Source organism: Lissotriton vulgaris, chromosome 2_1 (assembly GCF_964263255.1).
Source record: "Lissotriton vulgaris chromosome 2_1, aLisVul1.2, whole genome shotgun sequence".
NCBI classification, from domain to species: domain Eukaryota; kingdom Metazoa; phylum Chordata; class Amphibia; order Caudata; family Salamandridae; genus Lissotriton; species Lissotriton vulgaris.
The window spans coordinates 1,972,032,725-1,972,052,369 of record NC_141687.1 but is presented as its reverse complement, the minus strand read 5'-3'; the positions used below and the strand labels follow the sequence as shown (position 1 = coordinate 1,972,052,369).

The following is a 19,645-nucleotide window of genomic DNA, read 5'->3' as shown; positions in this document are numbered from 1 at the left end:
GCATTGAAAGTGGTGTTTAGAACAACTATGGCCCCTAAAGATATCGGCCCTGACCCTAAAAACCTGTCCGCAGTGCTGGGAGGACGGGTGGATCAATAAGGAATCTGCTGCTAGATCATGTCTCTACAGGATAAGGAGTTACCCAAGGCAAGTAATTTTTCCATCTGATAGAAACATCGAGCTGCAGATTCCTCACATTGAATAGTTACCCAAGCAATACCATCCCCGAAAGAGTGCGACTGCGGACAAGGTTAGACCAGGAAGTCCTGAAGGACAGAGTGCCCTAAAAAGCCATCCCTTCGGACTTTTAATTGTCATTGTATTTCCTTAGCGCTTACTATCTCTGAGAAATGTGTTAAAGGACAGTTATGTAAAAAAATTGCATTACATAGGGTCTGGATTTTACCAAAATCTATGGGTCTCGTTTACAATGAAATGGTAAAGCGAAACTCCGTAAGTATTTTTGCTGCGCTGCTCTATGCCAATTCAAAAGGGCAGGATTGGACTGTATTTATAAGATACAGCGCATTCCTGTCCTTTTTGCCAGCACACAATTTGGTGCCTAGCGCGGACGCAGGCACACTGGCACCATGGTGCAAGGGTGTCTGCATTGTTGGTAGAGGTAGGATTGTTTTTGTGCAAGCAGGCACGCCCCTTGCCTGCCCTCTGCCTCGCTGCTGCCTCGTTTTGCCGATTGCCGGCGGGCGCCGCTGCGGTTGTTTTTGCCCTTGTTTTGTCCAACATTTGTGCCTGTTTGATATAACTTTGGTTTTTTCCTTGTTTTCCTTGTTTTGTTGAGAATTTGTGCCCGTTCAGTATAATTTTTATTTCCCCCGTGTTGTGGTTTCCTTCCTTGTTGTCCGCCTACCTCGCCGCCCTCCACCCTCCCTTCCCGCCACCGCCGCTTTTCCCCGCCCCTTTTTCTATTCTGTACCCTCCCCGCTCCCGCCTCCCAGCTGCTCCGCCCACCCGCGCACTTCGCCTTAAATGGCGACCGTGCGAAGGTAAGCCCGTCTGCGCCCGTCCGCGCCTGGACCGCGCCCAGTGCCAGGACCCCTGGCCCACGAAGACCCCGACCGACCCGCCTGACGTACTCCGCCGCCACCCTCACCGCTCTCAACACCGGCCGACTCCCAGAATGCCATCAAGCCTCTCCACGACGTACCCACGGACCCTTCAGCTGCCACGCCTGCAAGTTCACCTGCATCCGGACCTGCCTCGCACCAGCACCCACCAAGCCGAACACCAGCAGCACCCACCTCAAGTGCATCCTACTCAACACCCGCTCCGTCCACAGACATGCCATCGAACTCTGGAACCTCCTCGACACCACAGCTCCAGACGTTGCCTTCCTCACGGAGACCTGGATGAACGCCTCTTCAGCTCCCGACATCGCCATCGCCATCCCAGAGGGCTACAAGATCGTCCGGAGGGACCGAAACGCCAACCAGATGGGAGGAGGCATCGCCATCATCCACAGGAGCACCATCCGTCTCACGACCAGCACCGACAACTCCCTGACCACCGCCGAACACCTGCATTTCCAGATCCACACCAACCCGAACACCACCCTCAGAGGCACCCTGATCTACCGACCCCCTGGACCACGCACACAATTCAGCGAGGACATCGCCGACTTCGTCAGCCCACATGCCCTCCCCTCCGCTGACTACATCCTCCTGGGAGACCTCAACTTCCATCTGGAGAACAACAACGACCGCAACACCAGCACCCTGCTCGACAACCTCGCCAACCTGGGACTCAAGCAACTGGTGTCCACCCCCACCCACCTCGCCGGACACACACTCGACGCTGTCTTCTCATCCAGCAAGGACATCGACTTCAGCCACGCCACAGAGCTTCAATGGACGGACCACAGCTGCGTCCACTTCACCTTCAAGAAAACAACGACCCACCACCACCAGCAACAGGCCGCCCGCAGAAGCTGGAACAAGATCACAGCAGACCAGCTCGCCACCTCCCTGAGCCAGCACCCTCCTGCCAGCTCAGCGAACCCCAGCCAGGCCGCCGACAACCTCACGAAGTGGATCAGCAACTGCGCGGACGAACTCGCCCCACTGAGGACTCCGCCCAGCAGACAAGGCAGCAAGAAAGCCCCATGGTTCACCGACGAACTCAAGAGCTCCAAGAAGAACTGCCGAGCCCTCGAGAAAGTCTGGAGAAGGGAACCGACACCGGACAACAGGACCTCCTTCAAACTTGCCACCCGGAAACACCACCAGCTGATCCGCGCCGCCAAGAAAACAGCATTCAAGGACCGGTTGGACAACAACGCACACAACTGCAAGGAACTCTTCAACATCGTCAAAGAGCTTTCCAACCCCAGCGCAGGAAACGACATCACCCCATCGCAAGACCTCTGCAACTCCCTGGCTTCATACTTCCACAACAAGATCGCGGACATACACAACAGCTTCAACAACCAACCAACGCACACCATGACCGAACAACCACCCCCCACCACCACCCTCCACGCCTGGACCCCGATCAGCACCGAAGACACCATCCGCACGATGAACTCCATCCACTCCGGATCACCGACCGACCCCTGCCCTCACCACGTCTTCAACAAGGCTGACGCTGTCATCGCACCCCACCTGCGAGACATCATCAACACATCCTTCGACACCACCATCTTCCCCGAGAGCTGGAAACACGCCGAACTCAGCGCTCTACTCAAGAAACCAACAGCGGACCCCACCGACCTCAAGAATTACCGCCCCATCTCGCTCCTCCCGTTTCCAGCCAAAGTCATCGAGAAGACCGTCAACAAGCAGATGGCCGCTTTCCTCGAGACGAACGGATCCCTCGACCCCTCACAGTCCGGCTTCCGAGCCAACCACAGCACCGAGACCGCCCTCATCGCCGCCACCGATGACATCCGAGCCCTGATGGACAACGGAGAAACAGCGGCCCTCATCCTCCTGGACCTCTCCGCGGCATTCGACACGGTCTGCCACCGCACCCTAGTACGGCGCCTCAGCAACGTCGGAATCCAGGACAAGGCGCTGGAATGGATCATCTCCTTCCTCGACGGGAGAACACAGAGAGTCCGCCTACCACCGTACAAGTCAGAGGCCACCGAAGTCATCTGCGGCGTCCCCCAAGGATCATCTCTGAGCCCCACCCTCTTCAACGTCTACATGAGCCCCCTCGCGGCCATCGTACGCAAACACAACCTCAGCATAATCTCCTACGCCGACGACACCCAGCTGATCCTCTCCCTGACCAACGACCCCGCCGCCGCCAGAGCCAACCTGCACGAAGGGATGAAAGAGGTAGCCGAGTGGATGACGACCAGCCGCCTGAAACTGAACTCGGACAAGACGGAGGTCCTCATCCTGGGCTCCTCTCCCTCCGCCTGGGACGACTCCTGGTGGCCTCCCGCCCTGGGCACCGCACCCAAACCGACAGACCATGCACGCAACCTGGGCTTCATCCTGGACTCCTCCCTCTCCATGACCAGGCAAGTCAACAACGTCTCCTCGGCATGCTTCAACATCCTACGCATGCTACGGAAGATCTTCTGGTGGATCCCCACCGAGACCAGGAAGACCGTGACCCAGGCCCTCGTCACCAGCCGACTGGACTACGGCAACGCCCTCTACGCCGGTACCACCGCCAAGCTCCAGAAGAGACTCCAGCGGATCCAGACCGCCTCAGCCAGACTCATCCTCGACATCCCACGAACCAGCCACATCTCCGGACATCTGAGAGACCTTCACTGGCTCCCCGTCAACAAAAGAATCACCTTCCGCCTCCTCACCCACGCACACAAAGCCCTACACGACCAAGGCCCGAGCTACCTCAACAGCCAAGTCAACTTCTACGCTCCCAAACGCCACCTCCGATCAGCCAACCACGCCCTCGCCGCCGTCCCCCGCATCCGAAGAGCGACTACAGGAGGAAGGTCCTTCTCCTACCTGGCCGCCAAGACCTGGAACTCCCTCCCGACCGACCTGCGCCTGACCCAAGACCACCTCTCCTTCAGGAAGAAGCTGAAGACCTGGCTGTTCGAGCAGTAGCGGCTCCCCCCCCCCCCCCCCCCCCCCCCAGCGCCTTGAGACCCTACGGGTATGTAGCGCGCTTTACAAGTGTCACTGATTGATTGATTGATTGAAAAAAAACTCATTGGGGCCTTTTCCTCTTTCTAAGTGTAGCACACATAGAAAGTGGAAACAATTGAGGAGAAAAAGATTCCTCCTCGTTCACATCCCCTGGGGCAGCGTACAGTTTTGAGGCATCCTCAGGATTACAGATCCTTGTGAATCTGGGAATGTGTCAAAACCCATGGGAAAACCCACCGCAACACCTCTGGAATGCGCTCCCTTTATGCAGTGTAAATCAATGCACCGACTTGTGCTGCGTTGCCTTTCACCATAACTAGGAGGCCATTAAAAGCCACGCAAAGTGGCTTTGCACGGCCTCGTAGATATGGGTCTGCTCTCTGCACAACCAGAGCGTCATAAAAAATGGTGCACCAGCAGCGCAAAGGGCTTATAAAAAAAGCCCCTATATTTTGGAAGCAGCCCGTATATTCTGGAAGCACTATTTTATTGTAAAAAATTTTGGGCATTTTGTAGCGTCCTATCTTATACTGTGTATGATCCAGGTAAAATAAGACTTGCATATTAACAGGGCTTTCTTTTCACAGGCTGTTACCTCATAGCACTAAAAATACACAATTCACATTTCTCCACTGCACCAACTACAAGTCAATTCTGTGGCTCTCTAGTTTCATACATGCAGTGCATTTATTGACTAATAGAGGTTTCATAATTTATTATAGTGCATTTCCCACTGAGTAACAACTTTTTAAATTGTATTCATTATTCATTGAAGCTGCCAGTTATTTATATGTAGCTACCCGACGATGAAAGACTTAAAAAACATACATGTTTTAATTATGATGAATGATGTTCAGCTACCTCCAGTTACATGCAGGTGTAAATGCCAAGCTGTCCGCATCCCATGAAATATAGTATGATTTTTCTCTAATACAGTGCAATAAAGTTGCACCCCATGCTTTACATCTATTATACCAAGGGCCACTGGAATTATGCGATTTTAGCATAATTATAGATTTGCTGCATTTGCCACATAATCCATCATCCGCCGCATAACCTGCTGATTTTAACAACAAAAAATGTATTTACTCAAAAGGTTTAAAAGTTACTAAAAGGCAGTAACAGGTGTTGCCACTCTGTAGAAGGCCCTCTATAAAGCTGTACTGGTCCTCTTTTTGTTGCTTATTGCTATATTTGGGTGTTAAACTGGTACTAACGAGATGCAACAGATTAACCATCTCTCTGGAGAACACTTATGGTTCTGAATGATAAGGATTACCAGGTTCTAGAAGTTTTTGTCAAGAGGGGGTCCTTACGCCTAAAAAAAATTGATGGGGGTCTTGGCATCAAAAAGTTTGAAGACCACTGCCATAAGCCTTCAGGAGGCTGCTTTTTGGCTAGAACATAACACATTTTAATGCAGAAGACGACCCATCACGAGATAGTCCTTTTCTGCACTGTGATCCAAGACACCCCACAAAGAGTTGGTCATCCACCAGGAACTCTTTAGTGCGGTCAAGGTAGAAAGATAACTCTTTTTGGGTCCCGACAATTGAGTCTCTCCTCTTTAGAGGAGCATATAAAGTGGGCAAGGTGACCGATTGCCCCACGTGGATTGGTGTCACCACTTTTGGTAAGAAAGAGGCCTTAGTGCGAAGCACCAGCTGATCAGGAATATTTTCAGGTAAGGAATGCCAGAGCCTGAAATTCACTCACCCATCTAGCAGAAGTGATTGCCATTAAAAAGGCTGTTTGGATGGTAAGCAGCCGGAAGGAGCAGTTGTACAGAGGAGCACACATCAGGAAGGTGAGAACCAAATTAACGTCCCACTGAGGCATGATGAATGGGGCAGGTGGTAACAAGTACAAGTCCCTTAACAAATCCATTTACAATAGGAGATTTAATTAAATTAGCTTGGTCTGGCAGCATCAAGAAGGCACACAAGGCCAAAAGGTACTCTTTAACAGTGCCCAGAACAGAGCCCTGCTGGGCAAGGGTCAAAAGAAACAAGACTCGAAAGAGGATCAATTGATTTTTCTGCCTAATATTTTACAAATTTGTTCCAAAGGCAGGAGTATATGGTATTGGTAGAGGGACGCCTGACTGCCAAAATAACATTTCAGACTACAGGAGGATCAAATGCTCTCAAGTGCCGTCGCTCAATCTCCACGCAAGTGGGAGTAGACTTGACAGGTTCCGGTAGAGGACCTTCCCCCTGCTGCTGTGACCAAAAATGCTCCCAAAGGAGCAGCCTGATCAGAGAATCTATGCTCAATTGGAGAAGATTGGGATACCAGACTCTCTGTGCTCAGTGTGGAGGCATAAGAATGACTTTGGCTGAGTCGCTCCTGATTTTCTTGAGCACTCTAGGCAGGAGTGGTATGGGCGAAACAGCGTATAGCCGACATAAGCTTCACTCGAGACAAAAAGCGCCACAGAGCGACAGCCGCCTTAGAAACTCTAGCATGCAAAACTTCTGCGTGTTCTCGGCAGAGGCGAACAGATCTAACCAATGATCTCACTGGTAAAAGAGACCTGGAGCCACCTCAAGATGGAGACGCTACTCGTGATCCACTAGTCATCGACAGCAGAGTTCGTCCACCTGGCGCTCAGGGAACCTGCCAGGTGTTTAACTACCACGGCTAATCCCTGCTGTTTCAGCCATGTCCAGAGACACAGGGCCTCTTGACATAGGGTCCACAACCCCACCCCACCCGGTTTGTTGCAGTATCACATGGCGGTGGTGTTGTCGGCAAACACTTGAACCAGCGATACCTTAATGGAGGGAAGAAAAGCTTTCAATGCCAAGTGAATCGCTCTGAGCTCCAGCGACTTGATATGGAGTCTAGATTTCACCGGAGACGAAAGTCCTCTGATCTCCACCTCTCAGAGATGACCCCCCCCCCACCCCCCCATGCCAGGGGTGTCGCATCTGTCACTACTGTGTGATCTGGTTGAGGAAAGGAGAGTGGTCTACCTAAGACCCAATTGCAGTTAGTCAGCCACCACTGCAGGTCCTGTGCAGTTCCCTCCAAGATCTGGACCATGTCAGAGATTCCCCTGATGCTGCGCCTACTGGACCTTCAGGTCCCACTGTAGAGCCCACATATGCCATCTGGCATGTGTCAGTAGTAGGAGGACATGAGGCCCAGCAGCCTCACATTCAGTCTAGGGGCTGAAACATCTGTATCATAGCCAGACTATCCTACACTCGCCACCTAGGAGGATAGGTCAGAAACTGCACTGAACAGCTCAGATGAAAGGGGGCCTCTGAGAGGGAGTCAGGTGTGACTTCAGCACGTTGCTAATGAACCCCAGCGAAAGTAGGAAGTTCGGCATAGTATGGAGGTGGGCGAAGACCGATTGGGCCAAGCTCACCTTCAACAGCCAGTCAAAGATAGGAGAAGACTGGCAACCCTGATCTTGCAGACGAGCTGCGACCACTGCCATTACCTTGGTGACCACCCGAGAGGCACTGGTAAGCAAAAGGGGAGCACCGTGAACTGAAAGTACTCGTGGCCTACCGTGAACTGCAGGTAATACAATAAGCAGGCAGGATGGGAATGTGGAAATAGGCGTACTGTAAATCAAACTATATCATCTGGTCTCAGGCACACAAGACCTCATCCAGAGTGATCATCTTGAGCTTTTCATTTTCAAGGAAGTAGTTGAGGGCTTGCAGATCTATTATAGGACAAAAGCTTACAGCAACCGCCTACTTCTGGCGCCGGAATCCTTTCTATGGCTCCCTTAACCCAGAGAGTCCTGACTTCATCCTGAAGCAAGTTCAGGTGGTCTTCAATCAGCCGGTCGTAAGTTGGAGGGGTAGTGTTGATGGGGAGGGAGTAGCCCCTTCGGACTTTCTGAAAACACCACTTGTCCGACGTAATGTTTTGGCAGTGGTGGAGGTGATGGCGGATCCTGCCACCATTTGGTCGCTTATGATCTTGAAGAGACAGACTAGGAAGGTTTAGAGGATGCACTGGGAGGAGTCGAATAAGGAGCCGAACCCACGGTGAGGAGTCGAAAGGAGCCGCACCCACAGGGATCGAAAGGAGCCACGGCCACGAAGAGGCTGCGGAATGTACAAGATCTTATGGCTGGCCCAGCTGAAAGCCCCTTCCGTGGCTACGAAAGGAGCAAAAGGCAGACCAGGAACAGGAGGCCACTGAGTGGCCCAAGGACTTTGACTTAGCCCAAAAGTCTTTAAAGTGCTCCAGGGCCATGTCTGCCTTGTCTCCGAAAAGACAGGTGCCATCAAAGGGCATGTCCAAAAAGGAAGCCTGGACATCCCCATTAAAGCCAGGCGTGGCATTGGTCATTTCAAATCCACGACGAATGGTGAAGTTTGACACATCTCACCCCTTCTGATACTGCTTGGGAGGGAATGGCACGGGCCTCTTTCAGAACCTCTGGTAGCCCTTGCAAAACAATTTCCCACAGGGCGTGGGAGTAACAGCCCAATAGGCATGCGGTGTTCACAGAGGGCAATCCAAGGCTGGCAGAAAAAAAATAAAAGTCTTGCCCAACTATCCAGCCTCTTGGATTCCCTTTACAGGTGTGCAGAAGAGAACACGCCTTGTGAGGTAGAGGCTTGGACCGGCAAGCTCTTAGGGGTAGAGTCGTTGGTGGGGAAGTTTGGGTCGCCCGGCGCAAGGGCAATGGCAGGTGGTGATTGTCCTATTCACAGGAGCTCCTGTGCTGGGGTTGGACCAGGTTCCCAGAAGGACATCAGTCAAGGCCTCGTTTAAAGGCAGGAGAGACACATCTGTAGGACCTCTGTCAAGATGTTTGTCTTTACTTCCACCGAAGGGAGATGAAGGTCTAGGACCTCCGCTGCCCAGCTCACCACCATAGCGTATGAAGCTCCCTCCTTCACAGCCACGGTAGGGGGAGAAAGCCAGCCATAATCTGGAGAGGTATCCAGTCCACTGGCCTCACCCAGTTCCTCATACTAGTCCATTTCTTGCTCAGGCTGGTCTTGTAAAGGGTCCAGCGACCCCTCCCATTTTGCCTCTATTTCTGAGCCTTCAAAATAAGGCTGAGGAACCTCCCGAGGATCCAAGGGTGCCAGCTCTGGGTCGTTGGGGATAAGAACGGGATTGGCGTCGCCGGAGGGCACTGGCCCTGTCCGGAGTCTACATTGTGGCCAGTGTAGGAGAGTAGGGTCTGATTTCCTATGGTCACCCCACTTTTTGCTTCACTGGTTTTCGACTTAATGTGGCTGTGGGCCTGCTAATCAGACCCACAGCCCAGCTGCTCTCTCTCTAAATTCACTATAATGTACTTTAGGTGCCTTACCAATTGGTTACTGGATCACCTTATGAGCCCCTGTACAGTGTACTATAGGTACCCAGGGCATAGGTGCATCCAAGGCCTACCAGGGGCTGCAGCATGTATTATGCCACCCCTGGATGGCCCTTCACATCGACACAACTGGCTGATCACTCAGCTGGGGCAAGGTCGTGTAATCACCCCTTGCTTAGATATAGTATACCTATATCTAAACTTATGTCTGGACACATATACACCTATAAGTCACTCCTATGGCAGGCCTTAACAATCCTGAAGGCAGAGTGCTTGGTTTTATGTGAGATGGTGCTCTAGCATGAGCTGAGCCTGTCTGCAGCTTTCGGAACCATGTCCTTATAGCTGTTCTAGGATATTGCCATACCATATACTCTTAAGTGCATTATGAACCTCCCTGTTAAATGCTAACTATGGTTTGGCTTTATCAAAACATGTCGATAAGGTGTCATACGAATAGGGATACTACCCCCTCGCCAGTCCTGGCAACAGGGGTAGCATTCCACCCTTCTAGAGGGAGAAGACATGTTGTTCCTATTATTCCCGGTTAAAGTTAACCAGAGCCTCAGCATCACAAAATGACCTCCTGATGCTGGGAGTCCTTCCAGCTAGGGAGGTTTGGACAATAGGTTTCCTGCCTTGGGAGGTGCTAGCACTACCCCAGACAGGACTTTCTGTATTGGGACAGGGAGGGCTGAAAGGATTGAGACACTGCCTGGGGCACACAAGGTGTCCCATGCATAGGCCAGTTCAAACCGGTGCTTGGGCACTCCAGCCCCAGCTCTGGCGCGAAACTGGACAAAGGGAAAGGGGTGTAACCGCCCCCTTCCCTGGTCCCACCCATAGGAGGGACCTAGCAGGTAATCCAGCCCCTAAGATTGGTATATAGGTAGGAGCTGAGTCACAGGACTTTAGATTATCCTGACTGAAACTTTGAAACGAAACTCTGGACCTTCATCACTCTACTTTGGAAGAAGACGACTGAAGAATCTCCCTTGTGGTCAAGGAGTGACCACCCTGCACAAGCAGCCACCATCCGGCGATAGACGACTTGCTTTGCCGCCGCCTCCCGCCCGGGCCCAGAGCCCGACAAGAACCGGATTCCCAGACATCCAACAGCCTGATCCACAGTCCCTGCAAAGCGGAGACCGGTGGAGGCGACGAGAGACGTGGGACCGGCCATCTTGAAAAGTCTTCAACCTGCTAGCTGTGCAGCCCCCGAGGCCTCCTCGAAGCTGTGCATTGGGGATTGAGAAGCCCCAGCCCCGAGCAGCATCTGCACCAAAGACCAGCCCTGCACCCTCCACGAGTTCTGCGTGGGGCCCTTTTGCATTTTCCTGCTCGACGCGTCTGCCCGGTCACTTGCCCGTTGGCTAGTGGCCATCTTGGCAACGATTCTTTGAAAATACACCGCTGGTCTGGTTGCTCCAGACTGGCCCTTGCTTCCCTCAAAAGAAGCAGCCCCTCAGACCTTGCTGGTCTGAGTAAGAAGCCTACATCGTATCCTGCGTGGGTTGCCTTTGCCAAGGCTTGTTGACTCCAATACTGAAGCCGACACCGCCGACAGCGAGAAGCCTTCGTGGGACAGTCCGTGCCTGCCTCCTGGTCATCGTCGACCCCTCCTGGTCCACGTGGCTGCAGAGACAAGCTTCCCATCAGCACCTGATTGCTTCGCAACATCGCCTGGTTCCTTCCTGGTTCCATCCTCTACATCTTCGATCCACCCTGGGATCCACCCGGACTCTCCTCTTCTGGCCGCCTGCAGCATCTTTTCTCCAAGGCTCCATAGAACTCCACGAAGAAACCAGACACACTTTGGGACCTATGCACCCGCTTCCTGTGGGTTAGGTAACGCTAGTACTGCGGTGCTCCTGTAATGAGTAACTCCTAGTGTCCTAGTTTCAAGTGGTTAAGTTCTAGTCCAGTCGGAAGACTCCCAAACCTTTAACTTTCCATTTTTACGCACCCATTGACTTCTATGTGTGCACACGTGTGCCTTTAGACTCTGCACACGTGTGCCTTTAGACTCTGCACACGCATCCTGTGGGCCTCCTGCTCCCTAACCATTGTTAGTCCAGTGTAGCCCCAGCGATTCCCAAGGCCCTAGGCCTTACCAGTGTTCGTGACGTGGTACTTGTACCACTTTTTTAATATATGGTTTAGCGGGCCACCCGGCCCTATCCATAATTGTGCAACTTTTGTATCTTATATTAAGTTACTTGTTATGCGCTTGTGCTTCTGTGCTCATAAAGAGTTCAGGGGATTTCTTTAGAAATAAATACATATATATTTTGAATATATATCCTCTGTGGTGTCCTTTCATTTGGTATTAAAGGGACTGCATATTGTAAAACAGCTGGCTTCACATGCCCTCTTGAGTTTGCCTAAGACTGCTTTGTCCATGCTACCTCTAGGATATCTGGCCTATAAGGTTGACTTTACAACCATCACCATAAGGGTTGTTTGGACTGGTGCAAGGTGCTCACTAGAATAGTGAACCACATATACCAGGCCAACTTCTCACAGCCAGCACCAGGCTAGACTGGGTCGTAGTGCTTGTTGCACTGGTCCAGATCCTCCACTGAATCTACTGGTGGCATCAGCGCCGGAGCTGCCAGTGCAAACCCTGATGGAGCCCTCAGCCTCTGGGGCCAAAAAGGCACGCCGGGAAGGTCAGATCACCCAAATATGAGGCACAGGGCATCATAAAATCCTTTAAGCTGGGAGGGGGTCACTCAGGCGCCTGGTAAGTCTGGAAAGCGCTTTGAGGAGATTAGTGACTACGTACAAACAGAAACGCGTAATAGGTTTCTAAATGGACTGGATTTAGTTTGTAAAGTTCGAATACAGACTGAAGGAAATACTGAATGGATAATCTCAATTATTTTTTGAACTGGACTTATTCCTAAATCATAATACTAGCTGAAGATCGGGACTCAAAAATGAGGAGAGGAAGTTATAATGCGCCGATTCTCTTCACTCGTGCCCCAGCTGTGTAAAAACCGTTACGCCCGAGTGAGCATTACAAATGTCAGAGCAGGAATCTTCTGGGCTTCTTTAGATGCCACTCCTCAGTGCTCTCACTTGGCCTGGCCCACTTCACTTCCCCCTCAGACAAGTGGAAGATGCTCACCACGACATTGTTGCTTACATGGACATTCATCAGTGAACCCTCCGGGTTGTAGAGCACCTCCAGCTTACAACCACCACTTCAATCCTGTGGTGCTGGTAACTTTCTCTCTCCGAGTCTACTGAGGTACATGCTTCTCTAGGCGACAGACCACTGTGCTCAAACAGCTTTCTTGGCTGCTGTCCATGCCATGACCCCGATGATCTCATTCTTAATTCATGTTCTTTAGAAAAAGGGGGTAAAAAACAATGTTCACAAATATTTAATTTTATCATCAACATATTAGTCACTGCAATCCTCAAAACTCCACATACATAAAAGTAACTATGAATAAGTAATATTGATGTGTGAGGATGTGAATTGGTAGTTAGATAAAATGTCCTCATTGTGTGCGATGCATTTTGAAAATATTTAAATTGTATATGTAAAAAAAGTAACAGCCCTAGAATCAGATCACAAGGGAATGATATCATCTGGAAATAGCGTTGCTGTTTGTAATGTCTAACCAAAGGTACACGTCCAATGAACGTGGACAAAATCCTCAACTATCACACTCTCACATCAACTTGCAAACGTCCAAACCATGCCCTTAAAACAAACACCAAATGGATAAGCTCTAAACGTTCAACAGACACCTGATCTAACTCCTATTTTAAGTTGGCCACAAAATACTAATCATATCCCTAACTTCTTATACCATGTACCTTTCCCCTTGCGCTCGTCAACACCCCCAGCCTTACACAAACTGTCTACCTCCTTTTATGTCCTTTCAAATTCTAACCATGCTGAGCAGAACACCCAACCTCTACAGCAAAGCACTTAGTTTAAGACTTACTTCACTGTCCCAGAGACTCCTTAAAAGCTTTATCTATATCAGTTCCAAGTCATTACAGTCTTCTACACCCCATTTCCTGGCCCATATATAAAATAGCCAGAGCAGCCACCACAATGTTATGAATTTGTACAGATAAGTAATGCACTGCCTTGGTCCTTGATAATAAGCAAACAGTTAGGATAATGTGGCAACAAACATGTGGGGGGCTTTCTACACACTACTCAAAGTACATTCACACCATTTTAACTCACCGGCGTATAGACAGTTGGATGCAACATGCACTTCAGATGTATATTACAAAATTACCTATACCAGTCACCTTACCACAAATGCCTTCAGGACATTACGAAAACTACGTAGCACGTTAAGTAAACCATTCTTTTTGTTGTTTCCCCCTTGTTCGCGCATTAACAGCACACACGCCTATTTGATAAAAAAAGAAAAGAACACAATAACAAAATTAAAGCTACTCACTTTAGTGTGCGTCTTCACAACATTGGTTCTTTGCATACACTGATCTTCTGGTATGCCTATCTCCTCCCAGATGTTTCGCAGCCTGTTTAGTGCCCTATTCAAATACTGTACACTTTCTTCAGCTAATATTTCACTGAGGAAAAAAGATAAAATTAAACTCACAACATGAAGCAAGCATTGGCAAAGCAAACAAGTATTGCCTCCTGGGTGCCTGTGCACCCATGTGGCTTTTGAGGAGGAGGAAAAAAAATGTTTTTGCTGATATTTGCAGTGACAAAAAAAAACCAGCATTTGCAATGCAATAGGTCTCGCATTAGGAAAGTTTGAGCTATTGGTCTTGTAAATGACTTTTTATTTATGTGTTTTAGAAAATAGCTAAAGTGATAGCTTTGTCATTTACAATGCCAATAGTTATAACTTTCGCAAATGTGACACCTATAGCATTTGTACTGCAATATGTGTTGTATTTACGTGACTTAGATGTATTGATATTACAAATAACAATGGCTTTTAATTTTTTTAAATAATTAATACTTAAATAAAAGTGATTGTAATTTATAATGGCAATAGCTTAAAGTTTTGTAAATAACTTTTGTGAAGACTATGTTCAGTGTATTTTATTGTGACGAAAATCCAAGAACAGAAGTGAAATATTAACATCTTTTTTGTGACATTTGTAATAAAGCTTGAAACATTGTGAGAACATATTTGAACCAGTGATGCTGGGGTTGCGCCGAGTGATGCTGGGGTGGCGCCGAGTGATGCTGGGGTGGCGCCGAGTGATGCTGGGGTGGCGCCGAGTGATGCTGGGGTGGCCCCGAGTGATGCTGGGGTGGCCCCGAGTGATGCTGGGGTGGCCCCGAGTGATGCTGGGGTGGCCCCGAGTGATGCTGGGGTGGCCCCGAGTGATGCTGGGGTGGCCCCGAGTGATGCTGGGGTGGCCCCGAGTGATGCTGGGGTGGCGCCGAGTGATGCTGGGGTGGCGCCGAGTGATGCTGGGGTGGCGCCGAGTGATAATGTGGTGGTGCTGAGTGATAATGTGGTGGTGCTGAGTGATAATGTGGTGGTGCCGAGTGATAATGTGGTGGTGCCGAGTGATAATGTGGTGGTGCTGAGAGATAATGTGGTGGTGCTGAGTGATAATGTGGTGGTGCTGAGTGATAATGTGGTGGTGCGGAGTGATAATGTGGTGGTGCTGAGTGATAATGTGGTGGTGCTGAGGGCAGAAGGGCACAAAAAACTAGTCTAACAGAGGGCACAAAGGCACAAAAAAAGAGTATAACAGAGGGCACAAAGGAACAAAAACCGAGTCTAACAGAGGGCACAAAGGCACAAAAAAACGAGTCTAACAGAGGGCATAAGGACAGAAAAACAAGGGAAAACGAGTCTAACAGAGGGCAGAAGGGCGCACAAATACGAGTGTAAAAGATGACAGAAAGGCACAACAAGTAACCACACGATAGTTTAAAACAACAAATAACCCTTAAACTGATGATATTCGTTGAGAATAGTGAAAGAAAACATTGCAGCAAAATAAAGACTAGATTTATGCAGGGCACTGAAAACAATTGGCATACAATAGCGTGGAAAATCCAAGATAACTTTGTACGCAGTACTTTACCCAGGTGGACCTGTCATCGAGGAAGGCAGCAAATCAGCAAAGACAGGTTGGCATAGAGGTTATCAGAATTACGATGTTAAACCATATTCCACTACAAAACGTCAGTTCAACCAGTCAACGTGAGGCAAAAACAGAAACAGCAATGTACAGTCCATGGCCTCCATGACTTAAGATGGCAGTAAGAGGCTGCGTTTCACCTGTGCATGCCCCAGCAAACTTCCCGCTCCTTCCCGCTAGACAAACGTCCTGTTATGCGAACTTCCTAGACAGGTGATCACAGCACTTCCCACCATACCAGAACAGCTGAGCTCGGTTAGAATCCGGGCTGGTACTGGACAGCTTGCTCCAAAACCAAGATGGCAGCACGCAATAAAATATGTGCCATGTGGCTCCGCGCACAACACTGTCCTGCAAGAATGGACATTCAAATGGAGTCATCACTTGCTCTGTAGCACACTCCACACCACAATAGCAAACAGTAAGGGATCACGCACACCCTCGAGGCAACCTTCAGAGATTAAACTTGTAGGTTTGCTCTGCGAAACGCGCAGAAGGTTACACTTCAAACACTGCACCATCCAAAATATCTTTCTTCCCAAATGTGCAGACCCGAATAAGGATCCTGGCCTCCGAGCGTGTACAGTCTTTCCAATTCAATTCAAATATCTTTATTTCGACAAGAATTGTCATAAAAGAATCACAGCAATAAAACAGTTAAAATGATACAATGTAATAAAATAGTAAAAACAGGAAGTGATAACGCCAGTCCAGAACAGTACAAATTCTAATACATATCAGTTTATCTCTGCTGCCCAGCTAAGATTATGAGTCCAACCCCAAGACAACTCTGCAGTTGGGCCTTCTTTGTCCTAGTATGGATTAGCCACCAATGTACTTCTGATGTTCCATATTGCTGCTAAGAACTTAGTAACAGCAAAGACCGTAACAGGTGAAAGATCCGACTTTAAAATTCTAAATACATGTGAGCAGTGCATCATCCCCAGATTTTTACATAACGGGATAATCCACCTCCGTCTTGGATTTAAATAAGCGTGACAAAAGAAAACATGCACCTCATGTTCCAGTTCTGCGGTGCACCCTGGACAGTTATTGATGGATGATGGGCACCACTTGGACGTAAATGCTCTAATAGGTAGCGAACCATGCCGCCATTGGAGAAAGAGCTTCCTCAAGACAGCAGGGCTAACGACATCAAGAACATGCTTGAAATGATTAAAGTCCTTGGTCAGTAGGAACGTGGACGCAAGAGTACCCGATTGGGCACTAGACATAAGATGAGCCATTTAGCTTTCCCGGTACAACTGAACCAGCTGTTTTCGTGAGATTCCAGCACAAGTATGCTCCGGATCTGACCACATTGACTCAAGGCCAAGCTTCTCGAATTCCTCCCTAACATGCTTGAGCCAAGGGAGTTTGGCCACATTAGCTAACCCTAGAACTTCAGTTAGCTCTTGCCTATATTTCTTCAACTCTGGTGTAACCCAGAGTCTCCTCCAGAAAGTTAGGGAATAAGGATCCTGGCCTCCGAGCGTGTACAGTCTTTCCACCAACAAAGGGGAGCGGGACGGGGTCGCATGCGCCCTCCACCTAAATCTCTCGCGCGCACCCCGGCGCCAGCAGCAGCACACGTTCAAAGGCACGAAGGTAGCACACGCACACGCTGACAGAATCTGCGCGTTCACAGACCAGAATCTGCGCGTGCCACAGTCTGTCTCCCTTGGGAGGCAACACAGCAACAATAAATCCTGTTGGCGGCAGCAACGCCAGCGAGACCTAAAAAGCACTGACAAAGCAAATAGGCCCGGCAAAGGCCGACATGAGATTTTGTTTGGTCATGGTTTTTGTGAGGCTGTTTGGGATCTGTGGGCCCCCACCAATATTAAATTTACACTGGCTAAAAGCAGCAACAACAAAATAGTGGGCCTCAAAATACAGTGTTGTAGTTCATGAAACTGTATAGGAGTACTTTGCATGTGCATATGCTCCTTGTGAAAGAACAGAATGTCATCGCTCACAGTGAAGTTATCTAACCGGTTTCCCTATGATTTAGTGGGTGGAAACCATGCTTATGGCACCAACCACTGTATGAACAGGGTTTGCTCAAAGACCCCTATACGTAAGTAGATTTTACGAATAATTGGAGTAAAATCAAAAAACCTTCGAGAACAGCAGAACTGAAAACTAACTTCTGAAGGCAACAGGCTATCAGACAAGTTCTATAGGTTCTTGTTTAGGCGGTGTATGCCAAGAAGAAAACCTCTGTCAGAGAAAGAAACAAAGTATATCAACACATGCAATCATGGGCCTCAGCTTTCAGAAATTACTTTAACTGGTGTCAATCAACATGCCACCAGAAAAATACCAGTTCCAGAATTTAAAGCTTGCAATGCGTGCAAGTTTTGAATCCATGTTTTAAGCTGACGGCTGACGAACATTAGGGGTCGTCTATATTACACAATGGAACTAGTTTGATGGTCGCAGTGTGCTGGGCTAAATCGCACACACATCTGACAAGCGTCTTGCAGGTCTAGATAGTGCTCTAGACATGCCATCCTGCTTCACAACCAAATAGATCGCATCTACAGTCACTTTCAAATATTCTTACACTAACTACATAGTCTACCACAGACCATACGTTCACGGCTGCAGGAGCACGATGGGCCTCAACTTGTCCACAAATTCACTACTAGTGAGACAAAATCAATAGTGAAATTTGGAGTGACTGCATTATTCGTCCTTGGACAAGTACATATGGCCGGTTCCGAGACAGTGAACTGTTCTACACGTCAGTATCCGTATGAAAGGGATATATATGCAAATAAAAAAATCTTAAAATAGGCATTTAAATCAGACCAATCTTGACAATTCTTTTAGTCCCACCTCTTCAAACATGGGTATTTTTACGTGTACAATACTTGGAATATCTTCCATATTCTGAGTAGTTTAAGTACCGGAAACACTGAACTTTAACTGCAGGCAGTGTTTGTCATGCCAGATAATGAGTGCTATGACCAAGCGCACACCGAGTGGAATAAAACAGTAAGGGCGGTAAGAGGACGGCACTACGAAATGCCAACGCATCCGTAATCGTACTGGTGATACCTGGTAACATTCTGAAGTTTAGATTAGCAGCTAACGTGTATACAGTGAATGATTCACTTTCTTCCTTGGCTGAGCATGACGGTTACTACTTTGGGAACATAGTGTAACAATCATGTAGAGACTGGATCAGCTTGTTTATTCGGACAGAAAAAAACTGAGACTACCAAGGTAGCACTTGTGCCACTAGATCCTTCAGTGAAGCTAATTAATATGCATATTCCCTCACCTGTAGGAGTTGCACTTGATCAAGGTGACCACATACAACAGTGTGGCACCACCAGGCTGCTGTGCATGACAGACCTTTACGTCCAGAACCCCAGATCCTCTGAATCGAAATTTGCCTAGCTAGTGTGACGGTAAGTTTCAATTCTATTAAGGACACGGAGGCGAGGATTATGCTTTTCTTTCTCCGCCATTTATTAAAACACAAAACGCACAGCAGCCCAGAAAAGCTCTTATTGGAACATCATCATCAGTTTCAATAAAAAAGGAAGAAACAAATAAAATCAACATAGTACAAATGTCCCAGACTTTAACTCCAAGTCCCAGCACTCCAACTTGTAAGGATCCGAGGGTAGTCCTTTCACAGTGTCCATTATCCTTATATAAACAATCCCCTCTCTCCGTTCTTCCTCTTTCTTCGCGAATTACGCAACATCTTTACTGGTCCTGTTTGGCACCATCATTACCTAGTGACAAAACACAACTGCGTGAGAGTTGTACAACCAGATGCATGTCAGCAATACAATACGGACATCAACAGGCATGAAATAAACAGCATCAACTGGAAACCTACGTACTTACTGGCATACGGGTGGGACGTCACACGCGGACGATCTGGGTGGGATAATCCTCGCCTCCGTGTCCTTAATAGAATTGAAACTTACCGTCACACTAGCTAGGCAAATTTCGATTCTATGGCAGGACCGGAGGCTCAGATTATGCTAGTTTAAAGCTTACTCACCACCAACCTGGCAATGTCCACTACCGGTTTGAAGTAAAACTTCTTAAAATTGGACTCTGAAGACCAATCCGCTGCACGCATCAAGTCCTCCAAACGTGCACC

The 19,645-nt window shown here is 48.9% G+C and overlaps 1 protein-coding gene across 1 annotated transcript in view; it reads right to left on the bottom strand.

The window, feature by feature from the left end:
• The window catches only part of LOC147733583 (protein regulator of cytokinesis 1-like), a 394,866-nt gene that overhangs the window by 177,613 nt on the left and 197,608 nt on the right, over positions 1 to 19,645 (bottom strand). Inside the window, exon 2 of the mRNA XM_086958172.1 lies at positions 13,836 to 13,968. Coding sequence (XP_086814298.1) covers positions 13,836 to 13,968 — 133 coding nt within the window. The remainder of the gene's footprint in view (positions 1 to 13,835; positions 13,969 to 19,645) is intronic.